This window comes from Rhinichthys klamathensis, unplaced genomic scaffold (assembly GCF_029890125.1).
Source record: "Rhinichthys klamathensis goyatoka isolate OS25496 unplaced genomic scaffold, OSU_Roscu_1.1 h1tg000376l_1, whole genome shotgun sequence".
Taxonomy (NCBI): domain Eukaryota; kingdom Metazoa; phylum Chordata; class Actinopteri; order Cypriniformes; family Leuciscidae; genus Rhinichthys; species Rhinichthys klamathensis.
The window spans coordinates 713,205-730,456 of record NW_026606883.1 but is presented as its reverse complement, the minus strand read 5'-3'; the positions used below and the strand labels follow the sequence as shown (position 1 = coordinate 730,456).

At 37.9% G+C, this 17,252-nt stretch overlaps 1 protein-coding gene across 1 annotated transcript; it reads left to right on the top strand.

The window, feature by feature from the left end:
- Window positions 1–1,392: 1,392 nt before the first annotated feature.
- st6galnac (ST6 (alpha-N-acetyl-neuraminyl-2,3-beta-galactosyl-1,3)-N-acetylgalactosaminide alpha-2,6-sialyltransferase) lies at window positions 1,393–16,974 on the top strand. The gene is made up of 9 exons (XM_056233726.1): window positions 1,393–1,674; window positions 10,118–10,376; window positions 11,059–11,224; window positions 13,516–13,690; window positions 14,595–14,733; window positions 15,214–15,317; window positions 15,530–15,613; window positions 16,009–16,108; window positions 16,785–16,974. The coding sequence occupies exons 1-9, from the start codon at window positions 1,523–1,525 to the stop codon at window positions 16,953–16,955; spliced, it is 1,350 nt and encodes a 449-aa protein (XP_056089701.1). The 5' UTR covers window positions 1,393–1,522; the 3' UTR covers window positions 16,956–16,974.
- The last annotated feature ends 278 nt before the right edge of the window (window positions 16,975–17,252 follow it).

Genomic DNA, 17,252 nt, shown 5'->3' with positions numbered 1-17,252 from the left:
CAGCTCGACTTCCCTCTCATTGCTTGACAGAAGTTTCCCTTCAGGTACGAGACTTTTTTTTTTACTTCTTTTACAGTTCTTCTTTCCTTTGTCTGTTTACATATTCTGTCAGTTTTTCTTGAGTTTAAGGGCTGCAGCGAGTCGGCTGTCTTTGAATGTAACATATGGTGACAGTGTTACAGTTACTTTGTCTGATGTAGTGGGAAAATGGTTATTTTTGTGTTTTGACAACTTTTTAAAGTTTCATTGGCTTTTTAAGCATTTTGGGAGAGATTTTATTTTCTTTTCTTTATTTAATTCTACCTTTAATGCATTTAAAGAGAAATGTATGCAGTTTCCTAAAGGAGATGGATTTTGGTTTATAATTTCATCTTTAGACATTACTCAGACTGAGACATAAGCACAGCAAGTTTCTGGAGCATTGATTCCCACAAATAGCATTCTTGTCATTCCACAAATGTCAGAAAAAGAAAAGCAGGAATTCTAAAAGAAAAACACAATGTAAGGCTTTGTGCCTCTGAATTCAGCTTTATTCTCCCATTTTTGAGAGAATTGGAGAATTAAACTTTTGTTAAACAACCCAAGTAAAACTTTTAGAGCAATTTTTCTTTCTTTTTTCAGATTTTTCACTTGTAAGATGGTAGAACCTTCAAGGTATGACAATGACTAGTTTATGAATGTTAAATAGCATAAGGTCAATACAAGTCGTATTTCCAGTTTTGCATTTAACTTTAGTGAAGAACAAATCCTGACTCTGAAAACTGGGTTTCAGATGTTTTAAAATGTTTAAATTGTTTTATGTGCTAAAAACTAAGCCTACTTGTTGCATACTTGGTCTGGGTACAAAATGATTTGTGAAGTTACGTGTTTCCAGACACATCAGCAGGAGATGTGGTCATGAGGAAATATTTCCTGAGGGAGTAATGCTGGTTTCCTAGAAAAAAAACCTGTACTCGGGGGAGAGTTGATAACAAGCAATTTTACCACAATATCTCAGGCTTTTCCTCGCCCTCTTTTATATACAACTCCGAAAACCGCCATTTTCTGTCTGTATGGTATTTTCATGCTCTCTCTTTTCATCTTTCACCCGTTCCCTCTCGTTTCTTCCTTAGTCAAATCCTGCAGTCTTTATGACACCATTAATTAGCATCTGAAATGCTCTTTGAGCAAAGGTGCACTTTGAAACTAGGATCACATCTTGCTGGTTTACCAGGCCCTTTAATTAAAACAGGATTAATAGCATAGAAACCGCCATGTGGAGTTTTACTCTATTGTATTTATTTTCTTCCTCTCACAGATATATCCTCGGTGGTGCTGGAGACTCCCACGTGTGAAAGCCGGAGCTCAAAATGAACTAATTAACAAGCAGCGAGCGACCCTTCTTAACCCTTCCCCTCGAGGAGCACTTTCAAACCCCTATTTCATCAAAACAGCAGTTCCTCAGGAGAACGCTCATGTGCTTACATGGTGACCAGACGTTCTGGGGAACTCTCAGCAACTTGTGCACGAGGAAAGTAGCACGATGATAGGCCAGGTGCCTCAGAGGCTTCTGCTGTGGTTCATTGGATTGTTGGGAATCGCGATACTGACGTTAATCGTGGTGTGCGTGGCTTTGCAGATCCAAGTGCCATGGGACGTGAAGACCCTCCGAAGCTCCACCATGAAATATTACAGGTAAAGACAGATCTCTTAAAATGCCATGTGGACTTCTTTACACTCTTAAAAATAAAGGTTGTTTTTTTGGTATCTATGGTTCCATGAAGAAACTTTTACATCTATGGAACCTTTCCATCACACAAAGGTATTAAGATGCGTCTTGGTCAATCGGATCACAACTAGACAAGGGAGACACATTCCCATTTACACCTGGTAATTTAATCCATCTCTTTTGTCCACTTTCAACCACTTCTGTCCTGATTTCATCAGTTGGGTAAAAATATGGGTAAATATATTTATATGTAGTGCTGGGCTGTAAACCGGTTTCAAATTCGAGACTGATATGTATTTTTCAAAAACCGCCATACGTTGAAACAGCTGCTGTATTTATTCAATGGCCATGAAGAGTGTATAAAGAGCGGACTTTTATTAACTGCATACCCTTCTTACACTAATGGTAACAACTTTATAACACAACAATAAATAACAAAAAAAAAATCACAAATGGAACTTCCTGTATAAAGCGGAACATCACAGAATTTGGCAAGTTTTGGATGATTAAATCAAAAGTAGGACTGTACAATAAATCAGTTATCGATACGGACTAGTGGACTAATATTAAAGCTCAAAAAGACTGCTATTGAAATCTGAAGTCTGTATGTTCTGCCGTGTCTGTGGGAATGAGCGCCGCAGTTTCGTCTACTACTACACATACAATACCTCACAGGTCATTTATAAATCCGTGTTGTAAATGCCCATTTCTGACTACAGTCAAGAACAGGCTGTTTTTGTGCATGTGCCTTTAAATGCATATGAGCTGCTGCGTGCTGCCCTCTCCACTAAAGTTCCTGCTTGAATCAGATTCTCTGCCAAATACTAACAAGACATCTACTTGGTTTTGATTATCATCTAAGTGTGAGCGATCACACTCACGGATAGAATAGTTCTTCTTTCATCATTAAAGTTTATTATTTCCAAGCGTTATAAAGATATCAGTTTAAACTTCTAATGGATCGTTTTCTGAGCGCACTTATCTGAACCACACGTACACAGACTTGTGGCTGTCAGACGTTAAGTCTCATGAGTAACCTCTTTCACATTTTTTGTTGTGTTTAAACTGTCAAATACACACAAGGGTCTTGTTCACCGTTGTTGTTTGCGAAAACAAAATAGCAGCGCCGTTGGTGGAAATGTACAGATTAAGGGGCGGTAATATTATAATAAGATTCCTTTCCTACGTCACAAGGGAAGGGAAATCTGAACTGCTCGTTTATCAACATGCCTGCAGACAAAGGCTTACCAAAAGGAAGTTACTGTTGTCCCTTTTCACGTTTTGTGGGTTACCAACCCACAAAACGTGAATTATAGCACTTAAACACTGAACAAGCCTGATTTTCTTGATATGTCCCCTTTAAAGGTGGATTCAGTTTTTTTTTTTTTTTTTTTTTGTACACTTAAGTGTGGGGCAATGTGGGGAAAAAGTTTGTATTTAATTATTGTAGATTTTAACTCAGTTGCTTTTCGGTGTATTTCTTTTTGAGAAACATATTTGTTGTTGTTCTTTTTATTAAAGAATACACTACTGTTCCAAAGCTTGATAATAAGGAATGTTTCTTGAGCAGCAAATCAGCATATTAGAATGATTTCTGAACTTTTTTTTTAAATATATGTGTATAGATTTTATTTCCCCTAGTCAGATGAGTAACAACTAAGCTATTTGGCCCTGTCTGGTTTCCTTGTATATGTGCATATACACGTGTAATCCACAAGAAATATTTTGTTTTCTTTCTTTAAAAGTTTAACTAAATCTGTTAATACATTATCCCCCAGTTTCACAGACAAGGCTTACGCCTAGTTTCAGACTAAAATGCATGTTTGAGCTGTTTTAACTGAAAGCAACTTGCAGTTACATAACTTAAAATAAAGGAATGTGTTTTTCTAATACACATTTATAAAAGCTACTTAAATGTCCTAATTGAACAAAGGCCTAATCCTGGCTTAATCTAAGACCTAAAACTATTAAAAAAGCAAAACAAAAACAAAAAGTCGCAATTAAATATATTGACTGACAGCCCTATTTAATGCATGTCAAATCCATAAAATATAATTGGGAAAGTTAAGAGCTCTCTGACTAATTTCAAATGCGCCATTCTTTAAATCAACCCATTTTTAATTCAAGTTAACTCTTCTTATCTGTTTTTCCATTTGTTAATTAGTTAGTATTGTCACAGTCCGCATGTTATCTCTATAGAGCCATGATCACAGTGATCACATGATCTCTTCCTCTGCTAATGATTCCAGCATGTTTGCTATTGCTATGGAGACAGGTGTCAGAAGCTAAGAAAGTGATTTCATGTCCTTTTGCTCTCTTGGCCCTTGTTTTCTGAAGTGGGGGGGAGGGGGAGGTTTTTGGATTTTAATTTATTTGCACAGCGCTTTCCAAAATAGGTATTGTTTAAAAAAAACAGCTTCTCAAAGAATAGTAGCTTATAAACCCTCAAGCGAGCAGCTAAAAGCGTTAGAGACAATAAACTCCCTTAGATGTTTCTAGGCAGAAACCAGTTATATCCCTTATAAGGATATCCCTTTTCTTTAGGTTGTTTGTTTCTGTCCCTTACTGGAAAGTAAATGACTGAGATTTACTGCTGCTCCTTTAATTCAGTCAGGCGTAGAATCATGGTTTGGCTTGATTCTCTAGAGAAGTGCACAATCATTGCTCTGAAAGTAGGGTCTGTTATGTGAAATGTAGCCCAGATGCTTTTAAAAGGGCAAAGCTCTTATTTTAACACAGGCATGGTTGAAAACACCCACAGAATGTCAGGAAATAACACATTATACTAATACTAGCTGACATTAAAACTTGTGATTCTGTAGAAGTTGTTTTGGGCCTTTTAAAAATGCACTTTGAAAACCTGTTGTGCCAGTAGCACGTCATAATAATAACTCATGTGTGAGAATAATGGATAAATAATGAGTTCTTGTCTTGTTAAGTGTTCAATAATGTGACAGTGTTTGTAATTGATTTATTATTATTATTGTTATTATTTAGTGAAGTGTTAGTATTATATGGAAGCTTGTTTCCGCCAAGGAATAAGAAAAAATGTAAAAGAAAATTGCGACTTTTTATTTCAAATTTATATCTCGCAATTCTGACTTTTTTTCCCTCGCAATTGCAAGTTTTATCTCGCAGTAGGGATGCACCGATAGGATTTTTTTTGGCCGATACCGATTTCAACAAACAACTACTGGCCGATGCCGATACCGATACCGATATTTGTCACTTGCATACTATTCAGTACTAGCTAGTTTATTTCTGCATCAAATTATTTTCACTGAACATGGATTGATCCATTTAACATTCATCTGACCAGCATTATAAGAGAGGCACAATGATAAAAAAAATACAATAAGACAACATGACAACGTTCAGAGGTGATTTTTGCTATCCAATATTTATTTATTTAACAATATGAAGTCATATTTGATTACTTCTTAACAATAGAATCATATTTAAAACTATTATGATAAAATGGCTTAATAACTCATGAACAGTTCATTCAGTTGTTGTGCATGTTGGACTAGAACATTAAATAATTTCAAATGAACATAGATCTGTTTAACATAAAGATTAAAAATATGACATGACAAACTTCAAATAGTTTTTTTGCAATAAAACATTCCTCCTTAACAAGTTACAACTGAATCATATTTAAAACAACTTAGCTTAAAAACTCATGAACAGTTAATTCAGTCGTTGTGCATGGTGCACACTAAACATTAAATCTTTTTAAATGAACATAGACCTGTTTAACATAAATATAAAAAATATGACATGACAAACTTCAAACTCATGAACAGTTCATTCAGTCCATTTGCTGTTATCAAGTATTAAGGTTGCTGCTTTAGAAACAGGGGCAGGTTCTTATTTATAAAAAGAAGCTTTTCAGCTAAATCCCTTTTATTTATTATTATTTGTGTTTTTTTCTCTCCTTTTTTTTCCTTCTTTTTTTTTTAAATTAATTCATTATTATTATTATTTTTTTTTTTTTTCATTATTTTATTTTATTTTATTTTTTTATGTATGTGTATACTGTTTCTGAACCCAAGTTGGGCTTGTATGTGTATGTTGTTTCTGGAAACAGTATACACCATGTATGTGTATGCTGTTTCTTGATCCCTTTGCTGTTGTCATTAGTTCTGGGCAAGTGTGGAGCCTGGGGCCTTGAGATAGTACCTTCACTCCGTCTGCCTGTACTCTTTTGCCCTGCATCTCTGGTTTTCTGTCAGGTTAAGCACTACATGTATTACCTTTCTTAATGCATTACATTTCGAGATACATTTAATTGGTTGCTTAAAACAAGGAAAAACAAAAAAACAAAACAAAAAAACACATAGGCCTAAGCAGGATAAGCGAGGCATGATCGTGGTGACCTGGGTTTGCATGGAGCTGGTTCCACGCTACACGTCTCGTTTTTTTTTCTTTTAATGCAATACACTAGCTGACATGCATATACATCTATCACGAGTAAGAAAAAAAGAGAAGAAAAAAAAAAAAAAAAGGGAAGGAAAAAAAACACACACACACAAAAAACAACAACAACAACAAACAAATAGGGTAAGCATGGCATGTGTGTGACGGCCGGAGGTGGGGAGTGTTCTTGGTGGTGAGTGATGGGGGGTCCTTGGGCCCCAGGCTCCGGTGCACATCGTCTTATCGCCTATAGCCCATAGTAGTGTGTCTTGGCCAAGGGGAGATCAGAGACATCTTTTTTTTTCTTTTTCTTTTTTCTCTTTTTTCTCATATTAGCCTTAATTCTTTTTCATTTTTTTTTTTTTTTTTTTTTTTTATTATTATTATTATTACTATTTAGTTCATTTTTATCATGTCTGTTTAGGGTTGCCACCTGTCCCGGTTTTACCGGGATTGTCCTTCTTTTTAATAACCTGTCCCGGGAAATTTACGCACTCTCCCGGGACACTGAATGTCCCGGTTTTCGAAAGGCTACGTGAATATGTATGTTCAAACTGTGTAGCGCGCGCAACGGCAGAGAGCGAGAGACCTTGCGTGTGTGTGCTAGTGTGAGTCGAGTCTGCCTCAAGAAGCGCATAAGAAGCGCATGTAATCTGAGTGTGGAGCGCGCTTGCTGCACGAGGCGCGGGCGCGAGCACTTCCGTTTTTCTATCAACAGTGGAAACAACTTAAAATAGGCCTACTACTCTATCATTTCTGGTCATAGAAAATAAACATCATTCGCAACAATACATCATTCGCAACTACTTTTATTTGTGTAAACTCACAATAACAAGAAAACGTTGTGCTTTTGTAAAATAAAATAAAACAATCAGTCGCGCTCTTTTATGGTCTCCGTGAACTGGATCGCGTCTCAAAATAAACAAGCCCATAGGCTAAAGCTTGAAATGTCCACTTTTAAACGAACAAATTCGAATCAAAAGAAAATACAGTCTGATTATGTAATCCATATGAATTTCTTCTCTAAAGGCGCATCTGCTTTACAGCGGAGATGGAGATATGTTGCAGCCGATTTAGAAAATACTAGTTTATTAATAAACAATTAAAATGCCTCGTTACTTTTTCAGAAACATTTATAATAGCCTATAAATCATCTATAGCCTTAGAAATATAGTGTTTGGCCTTAGAAAACCATTTTATCCATATAATTTGTGAATATTTTAAATGCTTATTAAAGGGGCAAAAAAAAAATCATGAACAAAAATCTGAAAATACGCGAATATAGGATATATTTTTGCGCAGCATTTGGTGTATAGGCGGGCCTACAGTTAAAATTTAAATTTTGGTGTTCAACCGTTCATTTTTGGTCTTCAAACACCCCTCTCTCCCCCCCCCCCCCCCCAGTTGGGCGGGTAATATGTCCCGGTTTTTTATCAGACATAGGTGGCAACCCTATGTCTGTTGTATCTGTAAGATTTTCTCCTGTTAAGTTATTTCCACTTGCACACCCAGTAATACATGCACACACACACACACACACGCTTATGTATGTTATTTTCATGTTTACATGTTATTGTCTATGTATGAGACCTTTATGTTTTTTGTTGTCATAATAAAAAAAAAAAAAAAAAAATAGCTTTTCTGCTTTTTCACAGTGCAGTCGGTTTCTTTTACTGTCCAAGACATTGGACGCAGCACTGAACAATCGTTCACTGTCGGTGCTTGTGCTCGGTGCACACAAATACTTGCGTGCAGTTTGCGCAAGAGACGGAAAGCGACCTTGATTGACACACCAGTATTGAAGAGGATTCTCATTTCTTTCAATTGGGATTTCTGCGAGGTAGGCATCCATTTGTGGCATGGTAGGGTAAATCCATGTGATAAATTTTCCTCCAGAACTTTGTCGAACATGTCACACAGACTGGGTGCATGTTCACTGTCCTTGCGCGACTTTTTGGCTTTTGGGTTGTCCTCTGGGTGGCGCACCGCGGGGTTTCCGTCTCTTTCGTCGCTCAAATCAAGCTGTGCTTGCAGCATCATGCGAACTGCCTGCTTTTTGTCCGTGTCGAAGTAGTTATCTTTGTATCTTGGGTCCAACAGTGTTGCGATACAATAAAGAGGTTCTGAGTCATTTTTAGCAAAACGCTTTGTCACCGCATCTAGTAGTGTTTTTTTGGTGGTTTTTACTCCCTGGTCAGTTTCAAGGTCCTTGCTCAGAAGCCGCTTTAGCGCAACAATTGATGGAATCACATCCGCTGCAGATGCTCCAGATGCATTCATCTCCCTCGTTAGTTGCTCAAATGGGTAAAGAATAGAAACTGTGTTCTCAATTAAACACCAATGATGGGCAGTTAATGTCACAGGCAGAACATAATCTGCACTATAAGCCGCGATTGCTTGCTTTTGATCCAAAAGGCTTCTCAGCATATAAAAAGTACTGTTCCACCTTGTTGAAACGTCTTGCTGAAGAATTTTTGGTTGCATTCCCATCTTAATTTGAACACTGTGTAAGCGCGAGTACGCTAGAGGGGAATGCTTGAAGTGGCCTACTATTCGTGGGCAGATTGCTATCACGTCAGATATGCTCCGTTGACATAACAAGCCCTCGTTGACAGCTAATTGTAAAGTGTGTGCAACGCAGGGTAAACTCGCGACATCACTGACATCCATTGCCTTTGTAATGTTTCTTGCATTGTCTCTGACAACTGCATGGACCTTGACTTTGTCGATTTTCCACGTTTCAAGCATTGTGTTGAATGTTGAAGAGATCGCCTCTGCGGTGTGTGAACCCGTAAATTCCTGTGCGTGCAGCAATATTTTTTGCAATTTGAAATCTTTATCAATCCATTGCCCAGTGAGACTGAGCATACAGGTAGGGCTTACATCAGAGCTCCAAATGTCGGTTGTAAAACTGATGGCTGAAATATCAGTGGCGAGGAGCTCGTGTAAATGCGCGGCTACAACATTGTACATGTCTGGCAGGCACACGTCCGAAAAATATCGCCGACTAGGTAGGGAGTAACGTGGCTCAAGGTGTTCAACAAGCCTCCGAAACCCCACGTCTTCCACGATGGAAAACGGCTGATCGTCCAGTGCGATAAATTCCATAAGTTTTTGGTTAATCCCCTTTGCTTTGATGCTGTCTTGAGTAAACTTTTTTACTTTTTCAAATACCTGGGCCACAGAGGGTGTCGGAACACTGGGAGGCGGCAGTTTTTTCTTGGCCGCACTGAGGAACGCAGCATGCTGTTCAGGATGCTTTTTCAGGTGGCAGATTAAATTGGATGTGTTGAAATTCTTAGCCGTGCTACCCCCTCTAGATATTTCAGCTGAACACTCGTTGCAAATGGCGATTTTTTGGTCTTTATCCGAGATTTTGAAAAAGGCCCAGACCGCAGACATTTTTCCGAGACTCCTATTCAGCGCGCATTTCTCACGTGAATGTCACGTGAACTTCCCCACCCCCCCGATCCACATCTGACAAACTATATTTTATTTCGTACACATTTAATTTTGTTTTGGTAAGTATTTAATTATTTTACCCAGAGAAAAACATTGAATATGCAACAGACATGCAACTCATTGCCTTCAAGCAATTAATTAACAAACCATCGGTATCGGCCTTTTTCATGCTTTTGCCGATATGCCGATGGTGTTAAATTAATCAAAAATCAGCCGATAGATATCGGCGGCCGATACATCGGTGCATCCCTATCTCGCAGTTCTGACTTCTTCAGAATTGTGAGATATAAACTTGCAATTGTGTGTTATAAAGTCAAATTCTGAGGAAAAAAAGACTGGCTTTATAGTTCATAATTCTGAATTCATAACTGGAAGTCAAAACATGGAAAACAATGGAATATTGATGTATGATTTAGTGGATGGGATGTTACTAATGGCCTCTTCACTTGAGCTGGTTGTTCTTAGCTTCATTCTTACTGTTATAAAGTGAAAAACAATGTTTTTTTTTTCTTTCTTTCTTGCCCTTAGGTCATATTCTGTCAAGAGTGACAACAGTTCTTTGGAAAATCAACATTCTGCTGAGAATGAACTAGACACTGCTGAAGAACTGGAGCGACAATCAGCCCAGCAATCAGATGAGGATTCATCAGTGTTACAAAACAGCGCAAGCAAGTCTGATCAAGAAAATTTAAACACAAAAAAGCCAATGCCAAAAAATGAGACAAAACCCACTGACCCAGACTTTTTTGGTGACCGGTATGCCACGGATGACGTTCCATCACAAACAGTGAGTGTCTGTTTGTGGTTTTTGGCTGTGAACTATCGTGCCTGTGTTAGTATTGTGAGCAATTTCCAGAAGAACCTGCGTAAATTCAGTTTTATTCAAGTGTTTGTACAAATGCAGTGGTCATTCAAATTTAATGGTCATTCAAATTCAGTGAAGAGCCATCGGAAGTTTGTCGTAAGCAAAGGTTAGTCTATCACAACAAAACGGCAGTATTTTATTCAGATTAAAAATACTAAATTCAATGACCCAAAATAAAATATCTGTGACCGGTGAAACCCATCTAAAAAATACATACACTACCGTTCAAAAGTTTGGGTTCAGTGAGATGATTTTTTTGACAAAAATGTATACTTTTATTAAGCAAGGATGCATTTGACTTTAATCAAAAATGACAGCAAAGACTTTAAAAGTATTTAAAATAAATGCTGTTCTTTTGAATTCTTTTCATTAAAGAATCCTGAAAAAAATACTGTTTCCAAAATTGATAATATGAAATGTTTCTGCAACACCAAATCAACATCATTTTAGAATGATTTCTGAAGGATCGTGTGACACTGAAGACTGTGAAATTATGCTCTCCCCCTCTCTCTCACAACCCCCCCCCCCCCCCCCTCTCTATCTCTCTCTATCTCTCCCTATCTCTCCCACACACACACACAAACACACTCTCTCTCTCTTGCAGAACTGTCCCAACAGCATTAGGAAGCGTGTGCCTCAGACTCAGTTTGCTGAGATGTTTCTACACAGTATTCCAGTGCTTCAATGGGCAAAGCATTTCACCCCAGACCAGTACCAACGCTTGAGTCAGTACGGTGGAGCACATGGCTGGGGAAGCGTTGATATTGAAGGTGTGTTGTTTTTTGGAATCTGATAGTCTTCCACAAAGTTCAAATGTACTTGCCTAGAGTGTTTTTATTGTCCAAGATGTTTTATCCTTATCTTAAAGAGTTAGTTCGCCCATTTAAGACATGAAGTTGTATGCAATCCTTACCAGCACTACAGTGCATACACACTGACCCACTCTGTTGTCACCTCCCTGGTCAGAGTTCTGGCCGCTGGAAGTTTTTCAATAAAGTACTCCCGGTTATTTTCCGGGGTCACAAAACTGCATTTTTACGTGAAAAAATTATTTGCGTTTCAAAGCTTGATTAATTTACCACACAAAAAACGCGCCGGTCAAAATTCATACCTCAGTTTTAATCGGCACTATTTTCTATCCATTTCTATCAATCCGCGCTGCTGTCAACGTCAACAGTGCGCACGTTCCGATCAGCTGTTGATAGCGCGACTCGCTGACAACATGTCTGACTACGAAACTTCTGATGATGAAACCAATTTTAACACAATGTCAGACGGATCAGATGATGAAAGTAATTTTAGCACAACGACAATGTTATTGATTGCAACACAAAACCTCAATTGTGTGTGTGTTCAATCAAATAGTTTTCTCAGCAAATTGTACCAATATCCCTATAAACTGTTTTTATATTAGAATATATATATATTTTATATTCACGTGTTTTATAATGGAGTCTAAACATCAGCTTGTTTACCGTACAGTTTAGACATGGGATCATAAAGTTAGTAAATAGAGCTTACCCGTGGTACTGGTACAGCAAAACTCTTTAATTTTCCTTTTCCTCCTTGGTTGGGGATGTAATCGTCTTCGCTGAAGTGAGCACTACACACACGAAAATCCTTTATTCTGGATATTTTAGCTCCCGCAGAGTAGCCGATAGCAACCAGCCAAATCAACAACACGCGCTTGCACCCCCTGCTGGTGAGATCGACTAACAGCAGATGGAGATTATGCTCGGTAAGCTGTCTCATAGTTATATTCGAAACAGGAATACGATGGAATCTGAACTTTGATCGCGGCACATCCTTGTGGTCACAGCCTGGGAATTTACAAGTTCGCACCATTGTTAATTTAATACTTTTTACGTCGTTGTAAATCATTTGTGTAAACACTATGGAACAGCTGATCGGAACGTGCGCACTGTTGACGTTGACAGCAGCGCGGATTGATAGAAATGGATAGAAAATAGTGCCGATTAAAACTGAGGTACATGAATTTTGACCGGCGTGTTTTTTGTGTGGTAAATTAATCAAGCTTTGAAACGCAAATCATTTTTTCACGTAAAAACGCACAGTTTTGTGGCCCCGGAAAATAACCGGGAGTACTTTATTGAAAAACTTCCATCGGCCAGAACTCTGACCAGGGAGGTGACAACAGAGTGGGTCAGTGTGTATGCACTGTAGTGCTGGTAAGGATTGCATACAACTTAATGTCTTAAATGGGCGAACTAACCCTTTAAGTCTAGATGTCCTGTAAAGAAAAATTTCCAAATGCTTTTATTAGAGATACAAAATATTTGGAGGTTTCACTATGACAGCTCCCTCTACTTGGTCTTTGACTGACAGTGACTGAATGACTAAATTCAGCACCCTTATGGGAATATGGTGTTTTGTAATTATTTCAATCTGACTAATTTTCATGTTGCTTGTCGTAAATTAACCTCTCAAAACAATTCTAGAGGGGTTTCAAATCAGATCATGACTTTCTGTTATGAGACATGCAGTTCACATGTCCACTGTAGAGGACACCAGAACTTACTGCAAGCTTATCAGGCATTTTAGGGAAGAAATTATTTATTTATTTTCAAAATATTAATTTCATAATTATTTATTTTCATAATATGAGATATTATGAAAATGTTGCCAAGTTATTACTCAAATTATTATAGCTACTTCTTTTTTGTTACATGTCGCCCAAAGAATATGCCAATTAATATGCTTAATTAGAGACAATCAACAGGAAAACCTTGATTTACATTAAACGCCTATTAAATGCAGGCACTAGTATACATACAAAAAGCAAATATAACCATTTTCTAAAAAATCTTCTCCAACGTTATTCTCATATCTGTTTTACAGAGAGCAAGTTACGGAAAAAAAATGACTTGTATAATGAATATACAGTTTTTATAGTACTCATGAAGTAAATATATTTAATGTGTAATTGTTTTGTGGAGTTACTTGTAATTATTTAATCTAATTTCTATAGTGATTAAATGAACATATGTGTAACATGATGGACCAAAATGATTAGTTGTGTGTGTGTGTGTGTTGTTCACAGTTTTGAAGAGCTCACTGGGAATTTTAAATACAACCGCGAACCGGTTGATGTTTGATGACTGGGAGAAGAGAAAGAACAGACCCCAGTGTATCCGCTGTGCTGTGGTGGGAAACGGCGGAATACTGAATGATTCAAGAAAAGGCAAGGAGATCGATGAACATGACTATGTCTTCAGGTGAGGAGGTTGATCATTAAGAGATACAGATGTTTATTATATCAGTGCTCCTCAAAGTGATGCAAATCTTATAAAGAAAGCAGTTTGCATGTCTGGTAGTCTTTTACTAATTTGTATTTTTTTGCATTGGAGGTCTTCCACAATAGGTTTACATGCATCCAAAGTCAAAAACAAATTTTCTCATAATATACATTGCAGAATCACCTCAAGGATCCGGTCTCGCTAAACACGACTTTGCTCTGATTGGTCAGATGGCTCAGTCTCTTGTGATTGGTCTACTGCTTACAGCGCAAGTCGGAAACGAAACGCCCATTACCATATCTGAATTTCAGCTCCAGAGGCTTCCTCAGCACTTGATAGACAGTTAAGATGCCGTTGGTTTTACCGTGTCAATTCGAGCGCGAGCCCTCATCCTTTGGTAATGCCTACAAAGTGGATTTGCTTTCACAGCACAGAAAACAGCATCTTCTCAACATGTTGACAATAGGGATGTCACGGTGAGGAAATTTTCGCTCGGGTATATAAACTTAAGACAACACCGGTATTACCGATAACAGCAGGGGGAGGGGGAGAGTTTATGACAGTGGCGTGCCGTAGCGGCCAAGTAATGTAATCATTGTATGGCCGAACACAGTGTAACACCGGGAACACCGACTACTGCAGCAAGCCTATTCTACAACAAAAACTAAACTCTTCCAGGCCTCAGCTACAACTACAGTGTTTAAGGGCGGGTCAAAGTAGACATTGTTCGTGGACAACCAATGAAGGCCATAAGCAGAAAGTAAGACTGGAATTACTGACGACTCATTTCAGGCAGTTTCCAATTGGCTATTTCTTTTGGGAGAAAATAACGGTTTATTGATCAATATCACAATGCTTCTCTTTTTCTGTCTCCCAACTTCAGGGTGAATGGTGCGGCTCTTAAGGGGTTTGAGAAAGATGTGGGATCCCGGACATCATTCTACACGTTCTCAACCAACACCATGCGAAACTCCATGCGTAGCTATGCTGGCGTAGGCTACAGAGGTCCACCCATATCAAAGGTAACCAATGATGTCAGACTAGTATACGTCCACACAAAGATGAGACGCAGTGCTCCGCTTATTATTAAGTATCTTTAACCATGTACTAACATTTAAATTAATAATTTGATACACTGTGCACTTGTGTACATGCATGTTTTTACACTGTACTTCTGTAATTACATATATAATTACACTGTTGACCCTTCCCTTAACCCAAACCATGACCTGTATCCCACCTCAAAACATGTATGTATGTCTGTACTGTATGCATGTACATATCTATGTATTTATTTTTTGATGTAAGCGCATGGTAGTTAAAGACACTAAATATAAAGTGTGCCCAGACAAAGTAACTCCACTGTTTGTCAAAATTATTACAGAGTGAAATAGTCATGACTACAATCTGATCAAGTTCATCCAACACCCTTTTGTAAGTTGAGTGAGTTGTGACGTTGTTGTTTGCTAACTCTCTCTTCATCTTGATCTCCATCTGTTCAGGAGACCAGGTATATATTCCTGCCAGATCATGACCGAGATTACATTCTTATGAGGGCGGCTTCGACACACACAGCAATTGATAAAGGCCCTGAGCGCAGCAAAAAGTAAATATAAAAAAAAAATTCATATGTAAACGGATATTTTTAAAGTTCCTTAAACGTATCCTTGATCGCTATAACAGATACAGTCATTGTTTTTAATCACTATTGTAAATAAATATTAAAAAAGAAACAAATGTTAGTTGGGTTTATATAATACAGTACATTGTATACACAATTAAGACTCAATTTAATTGTAATGTGTATATCTCTCTCAGACCCCCTACATACTTTGGTGAAGATGTGACAGTAGAAAAATTCAAAATCTACCACCCAGACTTTATCCGTTACCTCAGAAACAGGTAAGCTTTGCAAACAGAGACTAGGGATAATGAACACTCCGCCAGTCGTTATTGCAAAATTAATCCCAGACAGGGAGATTAAGAAACACAAAGCGGCTGACTGCACATTATCCCGCTTATTACATCACTGCTTGATTTGAGTTGAAATTACATGAGAAGAAAGATCCTGCAGAGTGAAACGAGACGCATTAATCTGGCACAGCTATAGCGGAAATCCGTTGCAGGAGACAGCGGTCGATTATACAGTTCAGTGCTCATTATACATAAATATATGACCACAGAATGCTGCAATCAACTGAAAGCGGCATGTTATAAAATGTTGTATGTTTTGTTTAGTTTTGCCTTCATTTGTATGTAAATATCGAAGTTTAAAACTTTTCTTTTTCATCATCAAGGTTCCTGCATTCGAAACTTCTGAAAACAGGTGCGAGAAGAATTTACAGGCCGTCCACTGGAGCAGTAATGCTCCTGGCTGCAATTCATACATGTGACCAGGTTTGTTTAATCGTTTTACAAATGACACCAAACATGTGTCTTGTGAGTGTGCCCTGCAGTAAAATACTCATTATACAGCAGGGCACACTCATAAGACACATGTTTGATGAAACACCCATATCCTCATCCATCCATTTAGAGGAGGTCACAATTGATAAGAAACTAATGACAATAAAACATTATACCTCAAATTGTATGGAAACAGTTGTCAGTTATATAAAATAGTTATCAAAAGTTTGAACACTGTTTTAGTGACACTTATTTCACATATTTAGATATGTAGTCTAACCAGACAGTTGGCTGCTGTAATTACCTATTAAAGACTCACCTGACAGGCTGTATTGGCATCATTAAAAAAAACTCAGGCTTATTGGAAGTGCATCCCTCTACTTGCATTTTCGCTAAAAGTCCCTGCAGTTTCCAGCTAAAAATAAACACTAAAAGAATTGATTTCATTTCCGAACTGCTGCAAAATGCACAAAACCAAAATAATAAAATGTTGCCAGATTTACTTTCAACTGAGCTTTTAGCTCCACTTACTGTACATTTCACTTTGAAACATATTTTAACAGGAATGCCATCTTGCTTGTATTTCCAATGAGCTTGGGTTGCATAAAACATACTTGATTTGTCTTTGTGAAAGTTTGTGATTATATGACGTTTGTGTTATTAACAGGTTGATGCTTACGGGTTCATGACCCCTGACTACACCTTGTATTCAGACCACTACTATGACAAACAGAGACATCCAGTGCGTTTTTATGCCAACCATGACATGCGCATGGAAATGAAGTTGTGGCAAGAGCTGCATCAGGCTGGTCTGATGAATATTTTCATGCGTCAGTGAGTACAAATGGATGGATGCCCCACTTTGTATGAGATGTTTTTTCACTGTCAGAACTGAAAAGCCTGTGAGAGACGTGTGCTGGACAAACCGGTTATACTCTCCCCCTCTGTACGAGGCATTTTTGCTTTGGAAGGTAAAGATCATATATTGTTGTTCAACAAGGAACTACGTATAGAAGCTACATAGTGAGTTCTCAAGAGACAAATGACTGGCTAATGTGTCATGAGGAGAGGCCTTGTAAACATGGTTATAGACAGGAGTAACTCTTGTTTTATTGGCCGGTATTTGTTCACACAT

Coding starts and splice junctions, on each gene's coding strand:
- st6galnac (XM_056233726.1), top strand. CDS start 1,523: ATGATAGGCCAGGTGCCTCAGAGGCTTCTGCTGTGGTTCATTGGATTG. Junction 14,734..15,213: donor GAGGTCCACCCATATCAAAG/GTAACCAATGAT, acceptor CCATCTGTTCAG/GAGACCAGGTATATATTCCT. Junction 15,318..15,529: donor GGCCCTGAGCGCAGCAAAAA/GTAAATATAAAA, acceptor TATCTCTCTCAG/ACCCCCTACATACTTTGGTG.